Consider the following 15,955-nt stretch of genomic DNA (forward strand, 5'->3'; position numbering starts at 1 on the left):
TATATATATATATTTATATATATTTTGCTAAGATGGCATCCTGCAGCCACACATAGACCTAAACTACAGAAACTAATGCAGCCACACATAGACCTAAACTAGGGGAACTAATGCAGCCACACATAGACCTAAACTACAGAAACTAATGCAGCCACACATAGACCTAAACTAGGGAAACTAATGCAGCCACACATAGACCTAAACTAGGGAAACTAATGCAGCCACACATAGACCTAAACTAGGGGAACTAATGCAGCCACACATAGACCTAAACTACAGAAACTAACGCAGCCACACATAGACCTAAACTACAGAAACTAACGCAGCCACACATAGACCTAAACTACAGAAACTAATGCAGCCACACATAGACCTAAACTAGGGGAATTAATGCAGCCACACATAGACCTAAACTACAGAAACTAATGCAGCCACACATAGACCTAAACTAGGGAAACTAATGCAGCCACACATAGACCTAAACTAGGGGAACTAACGCAGCCACACATAGACCTAAACTACAGAAACTAACGCAGCCACACATAGACCTAAACTACAGAAACGAATGCAGCCACACATAGACCTAAACTACAGAAACTAACGCAGCCACACATAGACCTAAACTACAGAAACTAACGCAGCCACACATAGACCTAAACTAGGGAAACTAATGCAGCCACACATATACCTAAACTACAGAAACTAACGCAGCCACACATAGACCTAAACTACAGAAACTAACGCAGCCACACATAGACCTAAACTACAGAAACTAACGCAGCCACACATAGACCTAAACTACAGAAACTAACGCAGCCACACATAGACCTAAACTACAGAAACTAACGCAGCCACACATAGACCTAAACTACAGAAACGAATGCAGCCACACATAGACCTAAACTAGGGAAACTAATGCAGCCACACATAGACCTAAACTAGGGAAACTAATGCAGCCACACATAGACCTAAACTAGGGAAACTAATGCAAAAAGCCAAGATGGTCCCGCCTGGTACCGCCTGGTACGGAAACTGCTCCGCCCACAACCGCAAGGCTCTCCAGAGGGTAGTGAGGTCTGCACAACGCATCACCGGGGGCAAACTACCTGTCCTCCAGGACACCTACACCACCCGATGTCACAGGAAGGCCAAAAAGATCATCAAGGACAACAACCACCCGAGCCACTGCCTTTTCACCCCGCTATCATCCAGAAAGCGAGGTCAGAACAGGTGCATCAAAGCAGGGACCGAGAGACTGAAAAACAGCTTCTATCTCAAGGCCATCAGACTGTTAAACAGCCATCACTAACATTGAGTGGCTGCTGCCAACATACTGACTCAATCTCTAGCCACTTTAATAATTTGATGTAATAAATGTATCACTAGTCACTTTAAAAAATTTCACTTTATATAATGTTTACATACCCTACATTACTCATCTCATATGTATATACTGTACTCTATACCATCTACTGCATCTTGCCTATGCCGCACGGCCATCGCTCATCCATATATTTATATGTACATTTTCTTGATCATTCCTTTACACTTGTGTGTATAAGGTAGTTGTTGTGAAATTGTTAGATTACTTGTTAGATATTACTGCATGGTCGGAACTAGAAGCACAAGCATTTCGCTACACTCGCATTGACATCTGCTAACCAGGTGTAGGTGACCAATAACATTTGATTTGAAGTGTCTATTGTTGTTTTAATTTTTTTGTAGGGGTTGACTTTTTAAACTGGAAATTACAAACTTTAGAAGCCTTTTTGTACCTTGAATACACTAGAAGTTTCCATTTCCTGCTGTGCAGGACAATTCTCTGCAACAAAAGTGATCAATTTAAGATCTTACATCTGTAGCTACTTCTGTTAAGTAATTTAGTAGTAGGTGAACAGGTGCGTTCATTCCGGAGCAAGAGGCCTGCATGTGTTCAGTCTGAATAATGCCTCTTCTCCCTTCTCAAGAACCAACCTGTTCTACCACTTTGAAATAGGCCCAACTACACCCTGATGACATGGAGCTGTCAGCTGATCTTCACACAATGTTTAGTTCTGTTGGTTCATGTTTTCACACAGTAGGCTAGGCACACTCACACGCATTGCTACAGTGCTATAGGCTATGTTGTTGCTCTCCATCTTCTAGACTTCAGCTCCTTCTTGTGTAAGGGAACCTTTTCAGGTGAGTCCCTGTTGTAATTTAGGACCAGTGTTTTCCTAGTTGGCTAAATTACAGCTGGTGTTTCTGTATTTGCTTTCCTGTGGTTCTTTCAAAGATTGGCTAACGGTATGGTACCGTATCGGAGCATATCTGAAATGATAACGATGGATCGATTTGTCACTTGTCAGACTCATCAAGTGTAGTCAGGCTCTTCCAACCGTTCTCCATCGTGGTCCAAAGGGCTACACCTGAAATTGGTTGTATTTCCTCACTGTCAAAATGTACAAAAACAATATTCCTCCAACCATTAGTGTTGGAGTTTTCTCTGCTCCCTGACTGTTTCGATGACTGTTAGCAAACTGGATTATAAATGTAGGTCTATTCTCATTTCTACACCGTTTAGATTTTGGTTTTAGACATTTTAAATCAAATCAAATTGTATGTGTTACATGCGCCGAATACAACAGGTGTAGACTTTACTGTGAAATGCTTACTTACAAGCCCTAACCAACTACAACAGGTGTAGACTTTACTGTGAAATGCTTACTTACAAGCCCTAACCAACTACAACAGGTGTAGACTTTACTGTGAAATGCTGACTTATAAGCCCTAACCAACTACAACAGGTGTAGACTTTACTGTGAAATGCTGACTTATAAGCCCTAACCAACAATGCAGAGTTAAAAAGTAAGAACATTTGCAAATTTTCTTTGGGGCTTATGTTTTTTTCAATGTATTTTTTTTCTTTAAACTTTATTTATCTAGCCAAGTCAGTTAAGAACAAATTCTTATTTACAATTAATAACAATAACAAGGCTATATACAGGGAGTACCGGTACCGAGTCAATGTGCAGGGGTACGAGGCAGGTTAAATATATATTTTTTTTTTTTCTCAAACCACCAGCGGGCCGGATTGAATTGTCTCAAGGGCCGGATCTGGCCCGCTGGCCGCATGTTTCACACCCCTGAACTGGATGCTTTACTAAATATTGTAACATCTGTTTGTTATATGACTGAAATTATTATTATTATCCTATTTGACGATTACTTGTTTTATGGAGCTTCTTTAACTGCAGATGGAGTCTTTTAATCTGTTAATATCAAGTATTTCAGAGAGTGTTTGTTGTCTGCAATTTGATTAATAAAAACGTTGAACTTGAATTTATTCTTCACACAAAGATAAGAACCCATGTCCGAAATTATTTTGCAGTGAATTAATGCTGTCTGTCTGTGTAGAAAGGCTATAGTCCTATAATGTCTCACTAAACTATATCCTATATTACAATGTTAGTACAGTACAACAACAGTTCCTTTCTGTACATATGCTGCCATGTGTCATAGCTTGGGTACCAGTTGGTTCAGCTAACATTCTACGCTTTGCACTCATTGTTTCATTGCCAAACATTCTTTGGCACCTAACACACAGAGTGAAAGGAGTGGAATGTTATCTAAACAGACTGGTACACAGACTACATGTGGCACTGTGTCAAAGAAGGTGATCTTGATCAATAGAGTCAGATTACGGAGTGGTTTCCCTCTAATCTCCCAACGGTGGAATGAAAGATGCTGGATTAAGTGAGGGAGAACGGGGAAGCCAACACAGAGAAAGGGAGACTGAAACAAGGGAAGCCAGGGAAAGGAGGCAGGGATTAAAGATGATTTGACCCAGTGTGCATCCCAAATGACTCCCTATATATACCACTATAGCCTCTAAGTAATGCACTACGTAGGGAATAGGGTGCCATTTGGGGGCGACACCTAGTTAGGATTGCTCTACGACCTTGAATCGATGCAGGCTGCACACTGCACCACCAGACCTGGGTTTACATTCTATTTGAAATCTTTCAAATACTTGAAGTGTTTATTCTAGCCTGCCTAGAGCGCCAGATGGGCAGGTTGGCATTTATTGTCATGAATCTTGCCCTGGAGGCAGCTCTGAAGAATGGTCACTAGCTGTCACAGCAACAAAGTCATAAAATTGAATTTTAAACCTTAATCACACTGTTACCACTAATGCCTAACCCTAACCTTAAATTAAGAACAAAAAGCTTTTTTTAAATGGATTTTTATGACAGACAATTTTGTCTTGGCAGCTAGACTATCTAGTGGAAATCACTCAGTTCGTCTACAAGGGCAACAATTTGTGACAATAAACGTCAACATGCACCAGAATCTCAAGACTGGTGTAGAGGTTAACAGTGGCTGCTATATATACACCACCCCAGTATGGGTAACAGTGGCTGCTATATATACACCACCCCAGTATGGGTAACAGTGGCTGCTATATATACATCACCCCAGTATGGGTAACAGTGGCTGCTATATATACACCACCCCAGTATGGGTAACAGTGGCTGCTATATATACACCACCCCAGTATGGTTAACAGTGGCTGCTATATATACACCACCCCAGTATGGGTAACAGTGGCTGCTATATATACACCACCCCAGTATGGTTAACAGTGGCTGCTATATATACACCACCCAGCCTGGTTAACAGTGGCTGCTATATATACACCACCCCAGTATGGGTAACAGTGGCTGCTATATATACACCACCCCAGTATGGGTAACAGTGGCTGCTATATATACACCACCCCAGCATGGGTAACAGTGGCTGCTATTTATACACCACCCAGCCTGGTTAACAGTGGCTGCTATATATACACCACCCCAGTATGGGTAACAGTGGCTGCTATATATACACCACCCAGCCTGGTTAACAGTGGCTGCTATATATACACCACCCCAGCATGGGTAACAGTGGCTGCTATATATACACCACCCCAGTATGGGTAACAGTGGCTGCTATATATACACCACCCCAGTATGGGTAACAGAGGCTGCTATATATACACCACCCCAGTATGGGTAACAGAGGCTGCTATATATACACCACCCCAGCATGGGTAACAGTGGCTGCTATATATACACCACCCCAGCATGGGTAACAGTGGCTGCTATATATACACCACCCCAGCATGGGTAACAGTGGCTGCTATATATACACCACCCCAGTATGGGTAACAGTGGCTGCTATATATACACCACCCCAACATGGGTAACAGTGGCTGCTATATATACACCACCCCAGTATGGTTAACAGTGGCTGCTATATATACACCACCCCAGTATGGGTAACAGTGGCTGCTATATATACACCACCCCAGTATGGTTAACAGTGGCTGCTATATATACACCACCCCAGTATGGGTAACAGTGGCTGCTATATATACACCACCCCAGTATGGTTAACAGTGGCTGCTATATATACACCACCCCAGTATGGGTAACAGTGGCTGCTATATATACACCACCCAGCCTGGTTAACAGTGGCTGCTATATATACACCACCCCAGTATGGGTAACAGTGGCTGCTATATATACACCACCCCAGTATGGGTAACAGTGGCTGCTATATATACACCACCCCAGTATGGGTAACAGTGGCTGCTATATATACACCACCCCAGTATGGTTAACAGTGCCTGCTATATATACACCACCCCAGTATGGGTAACAGTGGCTGCTATATATACACCACCCCAGCATGGGTAACAGTGGCTGCTATATATACACCACCCCAGTATGGGTAACAGTGGCTGCTATATATACACCACCCCAGCATGGGTAACAGTGGCTGCTATATATACACCACCCCAGCATGGGTAACAGTGGCTGCTATATATACACTGTTGGTACCAGCACTGTACCAATCTGGACCCCACTGCTATTCTGCATCTATATCCCCCTGTTGTTCACTACTATTCCTGTCTTAATAAAGTGACAATTATGGGGGGAAATATATATTATTATTGTTATTATATTATTATTATTATTTTTTACATGTGTTTGTTTTTCTTCTTCCAGTTGACAGAGGGAAGGATGAAGGCAGACCAGGATGCTCCTCCCCCCTCCCCCGGATTGGAGGGTTCGGCGATCCGTTGTCGGGAAGTGTGTCGGTCGTACGGGAAACTCAAAGTCCTGAATAACCTCAACTTGACCGTGTCACAGGGACACATGTGAGTAATCCACACTGACATTACAGCAAAATCCCGCTTCATGTCCAAATAATATATAAGTAAGTTAATTGAGTGACAAGTTTTAGACTCTTTATGATGATTTGGACATGAAGCGCGAAAATACTAATATACTGTAGGTACCTTTGACTTGCATTGGATTTGTGCCACATTTGAAACAATGGCCAAGTAAACAAAACCAAAGCATGGATTGCTATCATACCTTGTCCATAGACTGCTTACAGGTTAAGAAACAGGGCCTGATTACCGAACAGGCACGCAGGGCCCCAGGGCCCCCGTTTTGGGGGGGGGGGGGGTTGTGGGCCCTCTTGAGGTCACAAAATGTGTTGAAATGCAGGAAGTTAGCTGTTTTCCAGGACCCCAAATGCAATAGTCCGGCCCTGATAAGGAAACCAATATGTCATTTTTTTATTTGGGTCAACTATCCCTTTAAAGCCTAATGATAATCTATACTTTTAACAAGTAAACAACATAATTGCATGCTTGCGTTGCGCACTTGCGTATGGTAAAATTTAGGCTTCACTTGGATTTTCACGTGAATCACGCATTGATGTCATTGGAAGTTTTATGCGAGTTACAATTAGGATTCAGACCATACTGAGTAATACAGGTAGCAATGCTATCATACTATCATACTATCATACTGTCGTACTATCATACTATCATACTATAGTACAGGGATATTCAACTCTGACCCTACGAGGTCCGGAACCTGCTGGTTTTCTGTTATACCTGATCATTAATTACACCCACCTGGTGTCCCAGGTCTAACTCTGTCCCTGACTAGAGGGGAACAATGACAAAAATGCAGTGGAACTGGCTTGGAGGTCCAGAGTTGAGTTTGAGGGCTATAGAAGATATCTATGGTTTAGCTCTTACGTCCATTCTTTTAACCCAACATTCTGTTCCCTCTTACCTTGCAGCTACGGCCTGCTGGGTCCGAGTGGATGTGGGAAGACCACGCTGTTGAAATGCATTCTGGGAACACTGAAGATCTCCCGAGGGCACATCAGCGTGTTGGGGAAGCCGCCCGCATTTCCTGGACACCAGGTCCCTGGGAGGATGGTGGGGTACATGCCACAGGTAAACTGTTACCTTATAGGTACATTACATACCACAGGTAAAATGTTACCTTATAGCTACACCACATACCACAGGTAAACTGTTACATTATATGTACACTACATACCACAGGTAAACAGTAGAACATACTCCACAGTATGTCCGTATTCACAAAGCGTCTTACTCGTGTTTAAGGGAGATGTTGTATGTTCAGATGAGCTTACCTCCTCAGCAGCTGCAGGAAGACAGCCTGTCGACAGGTGTGGCACAGATACAGTAGAAGAAGGAGACAGGTGTGGCACAGATACAGTAGAAGGAGACAGGTGTGGCACAGATACAGTAGAAGGAGACAGGTGTGGCACAGATACAGTAGAAGAAGGAGACAGGTGTGGCACAGATACAGTAGAAGAAGGAGACAGGTGTGGCACAGACACAGTAGAAGGAGACAGGTGTGGCACAGATACAGTAGAAGAAGGAGACAGGTGTGGCACAGATACAGTAGAAGAAGGAGACAGGTGTGGCACAGATACAGTAGAAGAAGGAGACAGGTGTGGCACAGATACAGTAGAAGAAGAAGACAGGTGTGGCACAGATACAGTAGAAGAAGGAGACAGGTGTGGCACAGATACAGTAGAAGAAGGAGACAGGTGTGGCACAGATACAGTAGAAGAAGGAGACAGGTGTGGCACAGATACAGTAGAAGAAGGAGACAGGTGTGGCACAGATACAGTAGAAGAAGGAGACAGGTGTGGCACAGATACAGTAGAAGAAGGAGACAGGTGTGGCACAGATACAATAGAAGAAGGAGACAGGTGTGGCACAGATACAGTAGAAGAAGGAGACAGGTGTGGCACAGATACAGTAGAAGAAGGAGACAGGTGTGGCACAGATACAGTAGAAGGAGACAGGTGTGGCACAGATACAGTAGAAGAAGGAGACAGGTGTGGCACAGATACAGTAGAAGAAGGAGACAGGTGTGGCACAGATACAGTAGAAGGAGACAGGTGTGGCACAGATACAGTAGAAGAAGGAGACAGGTGTGGCACAGATACAGTAGAAGAAGGAGACAGGTGTGGCACAGATACAGTAGAAGAAGGAGACAGGTGTGGCACAGATACAGTAGAAGAAGGAGACAGGTGTGGCACAGATACAGTAGAAGAAGAAGACAGGTGTGGCACAGATACAGTAGAAGAAGAAGACAGGTGTGACACAGATACAGTAGAAGAAGACAGGTGTGGCACAGATACAGTAGAAGAAGGAGACAGGTGTGGCACAGATACAGTAGAAGAAGGAGACAGGTGTGGCACAGATACAGTAGAAGAAGGAGACAGGTGTCTCAATGGATGTATAAATCTGAAGCATTCGTTTAGAACTTCTTCTCACCACCAAATTTGATGAGAGGAAGTCCAGTGGCGGGAAGTGGGAGATGGAGCTAGATGAAACCTGGCCGACATTCTGCTAATTTCTCATAGATGAAACATTCGATCTCATTACAGTTTTCTGTTCTCAAAACTAGAAGCTGTTATGAACAGAGGACTGACTTTTATAGGTTTGACATAAGCTAAAAGTTTTTAAAAATGTTGTTTAGGAGTGCAAGGGCGAATTGAGATATGCGGAACGCCATGGTAACTAGATTAGATGTGTATTTTCACCCGCTAGCCAATCAGTTACTTAGGAATAGAGTCATAGCCGGGGTGTGTCATCCTCCATGGTCCTTGGTTAAGGTTAGGGTTAATGTTAGGGTAAGGGTAGGGGTTAAGGTTAAGGTTAAGGTTAAGGTAAGGGGTTAGGGGTTAAGGTTAAAGGGACATTTAAAAAAAAATCAACTTGGGCCTTCTGACTGGCGCAGTGGTCGAAGGTGTCACTACAGACCCTGGTCCAATCCTAGGCTGTGTCGCAGCCGGGCCGCGACCGGGAGACCCGTGAGGCGGCGCACAATTGGCTCAGCATCGTCCGTGTTAGGGGAGGGTTTGGCCGGCCGGGATGTCCTTGTCCCGTCACGATCTAGCGACTCCTTGTGGCGGGCCGGGCGCAGTGCACGCTGACTTCTGTCGCCAGCTGGACGGTGTTTCCTCCGACACATCGGTGCGGCTGGCTTCCGGGTTAAGCGAGCAGTGTGTCAAAAAGCAGTGCGGCTTGGCGGGGTCGTGTTTCGGAGGATGCATGACTCTCGACCTTCGCCTCTCCCGAGTCCATACGGGAGTTGCATCGATGGGACTAGACTGTAACTACCAAATGGATATCACGAAATTGGGGAGAAAAGGGAGTTAAAAAGTACATCAATTTAATATATTTTTTTTATGTTTCACTTCATGTTCATCATCTCCAGCACCACCACAACATCAACATATGTTAAAATGGAGTGTTTCTATGTTTTGTAGTAAAGAAAATAGAGGAAGATGACAATGACAATGACATCATCGGTGTGGATCATGTGATTTTAGTCAATTATGAGCAGGCATTGCCTAGTAATTGTCTACTAATTGTCTACTTATCTTCCTCTATCTTTTTTTACTACAAATCATAGAAACGCGCTATTTTCACATATGTTGATGTTGGGGTGGTGCTGGAGATGATGAATATGAAGTTGAGACATTTAAGGGAAGGTTAGGGGGTAGGGGTTAGGGTTGGGGTTAAGGTTCGGGTTAGGGTTATGGTTTAGGGTGGGGATGTCCCAAGGATCCCGGATAGCACGGCCCCTCCCCCATGGTACAGAAGAGGTATCTCGTGTTACTGGCCTGCTGTACTAGACTCCTAACTTTGGCTGGGCATGAGACTCTCCTTTTCACTTAAATGAAACCTGGGCATAAGCAGCACAGCTCCACGAGAGGTTCACACTGCTCAGCGTAAAATTACCTTCTGGTTCTATTTCCAAGATTTCAACTAACAGCTCACAGCCGAACACTTGATTAACACAACACACCAAAACACAACACATACCATGACATAACATTGTGTTCTCCTTTAGGACCTGGCGTTGTACAATGAGTTTTCTATCAGTGACACTCTGACGTTCTTCGGACGGATCCACGGCCTGTCAGCTACGGACACCCAGGCACGCATGGACTTCCTGGTGGACTTCCTGGACCTACCTCACAACAGCAGCCTGGTTGGAAAACTCAGGTAATTAGGGTTGCAAAATTCCAGTATCTTTCCCAAAGTTCAGAGAATTTCCAGAAACCTTTCCTTCAGCTTTCGGAGCATTGTTAACTCGATGCCATTTTATTTACGAGCTGGAATAAATCATACTCCATGCTAGCTCCCTTAAAAATAAACAACGCTACATATACAACAGGATGGTTCCACTAAATAAGTGCCTTTCGCGTCCCTTTGATATTTATATTTTAAGTACAAGTTGTGCACCAATATTGAATTTTAAAAGCCTGTGATATCAAATTAAGTGTGTTTTAATATAGACCACATACATTTTTAATATGAATAAAGGCATACTAATGTGCCATAATTCTGCATTGTGACATGTCCCTCCGTCAACCCTAGGAAGATTTTAACCCACTTAACCCCAGCATTTCTCCACGTTTCACCATCATTGTAAAGTCCTAGTCATGTTGTTGTTTTGACAGTCATTTCGGAAGATTATTATTTATTTAATGTGTTTAGTGATTCATTTACTTCTGTCCCTCATTTTAAGGTCAACCTTGTTACGTGAACTGACCTCTTTTAATATGGTGAAACTATTTATTTAAAAAATAATCATTGAACATCTAATAGTCAATTTACAGAGTAAAAACAGGTGAGCTGTTTCTACTCTTTTTATCCATGTTCTGGTGTTTTGTGGTGGGAAACGGCTTGGCAGCAAGACTTTGGGGTCACCATCGCTAATTGTGAATGGGAAACTATTCCCATTAATGCCCCAAAAATTATGATATTCCATTTAAAATTATAAATAAATTACAAACTACACTTGTCCCAAATATAAGCAGCACTTGGTACGTATCAGCATATGGCTGATACTGTCCTGTAGTTAATGACTTCGGGAAAAGAGGTGGACAGGGACATTTCAAACATTTTGGGCTCTCCAGTTGGTCTATAGGGGGTTTTAATCTCCTTCCCCTGTGCCTAGACTATGGCTGAGTCCCAAATGGGACCATATCCCCAGTATAGTGCACTACATTTGACCAGTAGTGCACTATATAGGAAATAGGGTGCCGTTTGGGACTCAGTATATCTCACTTTGATCTGGGGGAAAAGTAGGCTACAACCAAGAGAGATAGAAAGAGAAGGAAACGGTTTCCCCCTGAGGAGGTTTATGTTTGTGTGTCACGGGCTTCTGTCATGTAAAAATGCTGTGGAGTCCGCCCTGTCTGAAACGAGGTAGGCGTTATGCAACAGACATTTGTCAAGATGTCAATGCCAAAAAGAAGGCTCCCTCACTTCCATCAAAACAACTCCTCAATGCTTGCTTATTACTCTTAGATGTAAGAGTAAGAGTACACAGCAAACTGGCCAGTGTTACCTGGCGTTGATTATTCAGTGTAACATTTCTAGTGTTGATTCAGGAGTTAAATTAACACTCGGTGGTGTTAAATAACCCCAGTGTTGGTGTTAATAATCAGAGTTGCTGAAATGGTTGTTCCAGTTTATTGCTTTAGGTAGTCTGATATTTGAGTCTTCCCAACTCTGGCAGTCATTCACAATGCAGGTTGCAGGTGAATACAAATTCAAAATGTTGGATATCCTCTGCTCTGGTTGGATTTCAATAGGAATGACACATCACTTTGCAAGCCAGCATAATGTGACTTGCAGAACTTGATGTGGCCTGTAAACCATGAGTTGTAGGCCACTGTATTAGGGTAAAATTAGGCCTTCAAAATAAGGCATTAAGAAATTAAAGGGATACTTCAGGATTTTGGCAGAGGCCCTTTACGTTTTTATGTCTCTGTGTCCAGTATGAAGGAAGTTAGAGGTAGTTTCGCGAGCCACCAGCATTAGCACAATGACTGGAATTCTATGGGAATCTACTAGCATTGTCAAAATGCCGAAGTATCCCTTTAAATAATTTGTATTTAATTACAGCATATTCACTTAGGACAGGGATGGGCAACTGGCGACCCATGTGGATTAACAGTCCTTCACTTCAATCAATCAATCAATCAATCAATCAATCAATCAATGAAATGCATTTATAAAGCCCTTCTTACTTCAGCTGATATATCAAAGTGCTGTACAGAAACCCAGCCTAAAACCCCAAACAGCAAGCAATGCAGGTGTAGAAGCACAGTGGCTAGGAAAAACTCCCTAGAAAGGCCAAAACCTAGGAAGAAACCTAGAGAGGAACCAAGCTATGAGGGGTGGCCAGTCCCAGTATCCTGACTGTACAGAACCAACAGCTCTCTGTCCTGTGTGTGTGTGTGTGTGTGTGTGTGTGTGTGTGTGTGTGTGTGTGTGTGTGTGTGTGTGTGTGTGTGTGTGTGTGTGTGTGTGTGTGTGTGTGTGTGTGTGTGTGTGTGTGTGTGTGTGTGTGTGTGTGTGTGTGTGTGTGTGTGTGTGTGTGTGTGTTTACAGCGGAGGGCAGAAACGGAGGGTGTCTCTTGGAGCAGCCTTACTTCAGAACCCCCAGTTATTGATTCTGGATGAACCCACAGTCGGGGTGGACCCTGTGCTGAGAGCCAAGTATGTACTGGACACCCGCACACACACTCATCCAACCAAAACCAAACTGTGAAAACCCAACTATTCTACCCAACCTCATGCCTTCAAAGACCAGTCTCACACCTTTGAGTGCTGATCTAGGATCAGATCCCTCCTCTTATTCATTAGGATTTAAAAGGATAAATTGATCCTAGACCAGCACTCTGAGATGTTTCATGGATAAAGAAAACTCAACCAGGTCATTGTTTCCCAGGTAACCCAGGCAGGTCATCAGGCTAAGACTGCATCCCAGATGGTCCCTTATTCCCTATGTGGTGAACTACTTTAGACCAAGGCCCCAGAGGGTGCCTTTTGGGGGCCCAGAGGGTGCCTTTTGGGGGCCCATATGGTGCCTTTTGGTGGTCCATGGTGGTGCTTTTTGAGGGCCCATAGGGTCCCTTTTGTGGGCCCAGAGGGTGCCTTTTGGGGGCTCAGAGGGTGCCTTTTGTGGGCCCATAGGATGTTGCCCTTAAACTGAGTTGTGTCATGTGTCCCTGTAGGATCTGGCAGCATCTAGTAGAGATTGTGAAAACTGGAAAAGTATCAGTAGTCATCACCACTCACTACATCGAGGAGGCCAGGCAAGCCAATGTGGTAAGATACAGTCTATATACATGATAACTACCTACTGATAGACACTACATAGAGGAGGCCAGGCAAGCCAATGTGGTAAGATACAGTCTATATACATGATAACTACCTACTGATAGACACGACATAGAGGAGGCCAGGCAAGCCAATGTGGTAAGATACAGTCTATATACATGATAACTACCTACTGATAGACACTACATAGAGGAGGCCAGGCAAGCCAATGTGGTAAGATACAGTCTATATACATGGACAACTACCTACTGATAGACACTACATAGAGGAGGCCAGGCAAGCCAATGTGGTAAGATACAGTCTATATACATGATAACTACCTACTGATAGACACTACATAGAGGAGGCCAGGCAAGCCAATGTGGTAAGATACAGTCTATATACATGGACAACTACCTACTGATAGACACTACATAGAGGAGGCCAGGCAAGCCAATGTGGTAAGATACAGTCTATATACATGGACAACTACCAACTGATAGACAACTACCTACTGATAGACAACTACCTACTGATAGACAACCTCCTACTGATAGACAACTACCTACTGATAGACAACTACCTACTGATAGACAACTACCTACTGATACTGATAGACAACTACCTACTGATAGACAACTACCTACTGATACTGATAGACAACTACCAACTGATAGACAACTACATACTGATAGACAAATACCTACTGATAGACAACTACCTACTGATAGACAAATACCTACTGATAGACAACTACCTATTGATACTGATAGACAAATACCTACTGATAGACAGCTACCTACTGATAGACAACTACCTATTGATACTGATAGACAAATACCTACTGATACTGATAGACAACTACCAACTGATAGGCAACTACCTACTGATAGACAACTACCTACTGATTGACAACTACCTACTGATAGACAACTACCTACTGATAGACAATCTCCTACTGATAGACAACTACCTACTGATTGACAACTACCTACTGATAGACAACTACCTACTGATAGACAACCTCCTACTGATAGACAACTACCTACTGATAGACAACTACCTACTGATAGACAACTACCTACTGATACTGATAGACAACTACCTACTGATAGACAACTACCTACTGATAGACAACTACCTACTGATAGACAACTACCTACTGATAGACAACCTCCTACTGATAGACAACTACCTACTGATAGACAACTACCTACTGATAGACAAATACCTACTGATACTGATAGACAACTACCAACTGATAGGCAACTACCTACTGATAGACAACTACCTACTGATACTGATAGACAACTACCTACTGATAGACAACGACCTACTGATAGACAACTACCTACTAATAGACAACTACCTACTGATAGACAACTACCTACTGATAGACAACTACCTACTGATAGACAACTACCTACTGATAGACAACTACCTACTGATACTGATAGACAACTACCTACTGATAGACAACTACCTGTTGATACTGATAGACAACTACCTACTGATACTGATAGACAACTACCTACTGATAGACAACTACCTACTGATAGACAACTACCTACTGATAGACAACTACCTACTGATACTGATAGACAACTACCTACTGATACTGATAGACAACTACCTACTGATAGACAACTACCTACTGATAGACAACTACCTACTGATACTGATAGACAACTACCTACTGATAGACAACTACCTACTGATAGACAACTACCTACTGATAGACAACTACCTACTGATACTGATAGACAACTACCTACTGATACTGATAGACAACTACCTACTGATAGACAACTACCTACTGATAGACAGCTACTTACTGATAGACAAATACCTACTGATAGACAACTACCTACTGATAGACAGCTACTTACTGATAGACAAATACCTACTGATAGACAACTACCTACTGATAGACAACTACCTACTGATAGACAACTACCTACTGATACTGATAGACAACTACCTACTGATAGACAACTACCTACTGATAGACAACTACCTACTGATAGACAACTATCTACTGATAGACAACTACCTACTGATAGACAACTACCTACTGATACTGATAGACAACTACCTACTGATAGACAACTACCTACTGATAGACAACTACCTACTGATAGACAGCTACTTACTGATAGACAAATACCTACTGATAGACAACTACCTACTGATAGACAACTACCTACTGATAGACAACTACCTACTGATACTGATAGACAACTACCTACTGATAGACAACTACCTACTGATAGACAACTACCTACTGATAGACAACTATCTACTGATAGACAACTACCTACTGATAGACAACTACCTACTGATACTGATAGACAACTACCTACTGATAGACAACTACCTACTGATAGACAACTACCTACTGATAGACAACTACCTACTGATAGACAACTACCTGTTGATACTGATAGACAACTACCT

The 15,955-nt window shown here is 42.9% G+C and overlaps 1 protein-coding gene across 1 annotated transcript in view; it reads left to right on the forward strand.

Moving 5' to 3' along the window:
• Nucleotides 1-15,955, forward strand: part of LOC139571528 (ABC transporter G family member 23-like) — a 39,029-nt gene continuing 23,074 nt past the window's right edge. The window contains exons 1-6 of the mRNA XM_071394499.1: nt 1-2,181; nt 6,033-6,184; nt 7,126-7,285; nt 10,233-10,387; nt 12,788-12,895; nt 13,414-13,507. Of these exons, the coding sequence (XP_071250600.1) occupies nt 6,048-6,184; nt 7,126-7,285; nt 10,233-10,387; nt 12,788-12,895; nt 13,414-13,507 (654 nt within the window). The 5' untranslated portion in view covers nt 1-2,181; nt 6,033-6,047. The remainder of the gene's footprint in view (nt 2,182-6,032; nt 6,185-7,125; nt 7,286-10,232; nt 10,388-12,787; nt 12,896-13,413; nt 13,508-15,955) is intronic.

The sequence above is a fragment of the Salvelinus alpinus genome, chromosome 3 (genome assembly GCF_045679555.1).
Source record: "Salvelinus alpinus chromosome 3, SLU_Salpinus.1, whole genome shotgun sequence".
In the NCBI taxonomy this organism is placed as follows: domain Eukaryota; kingdom Metazoa; phylum Chordata; class Actinopteri; order Salmoniformes; family Salmonidae; genus Salvelinus; species Salvelinus alpinus.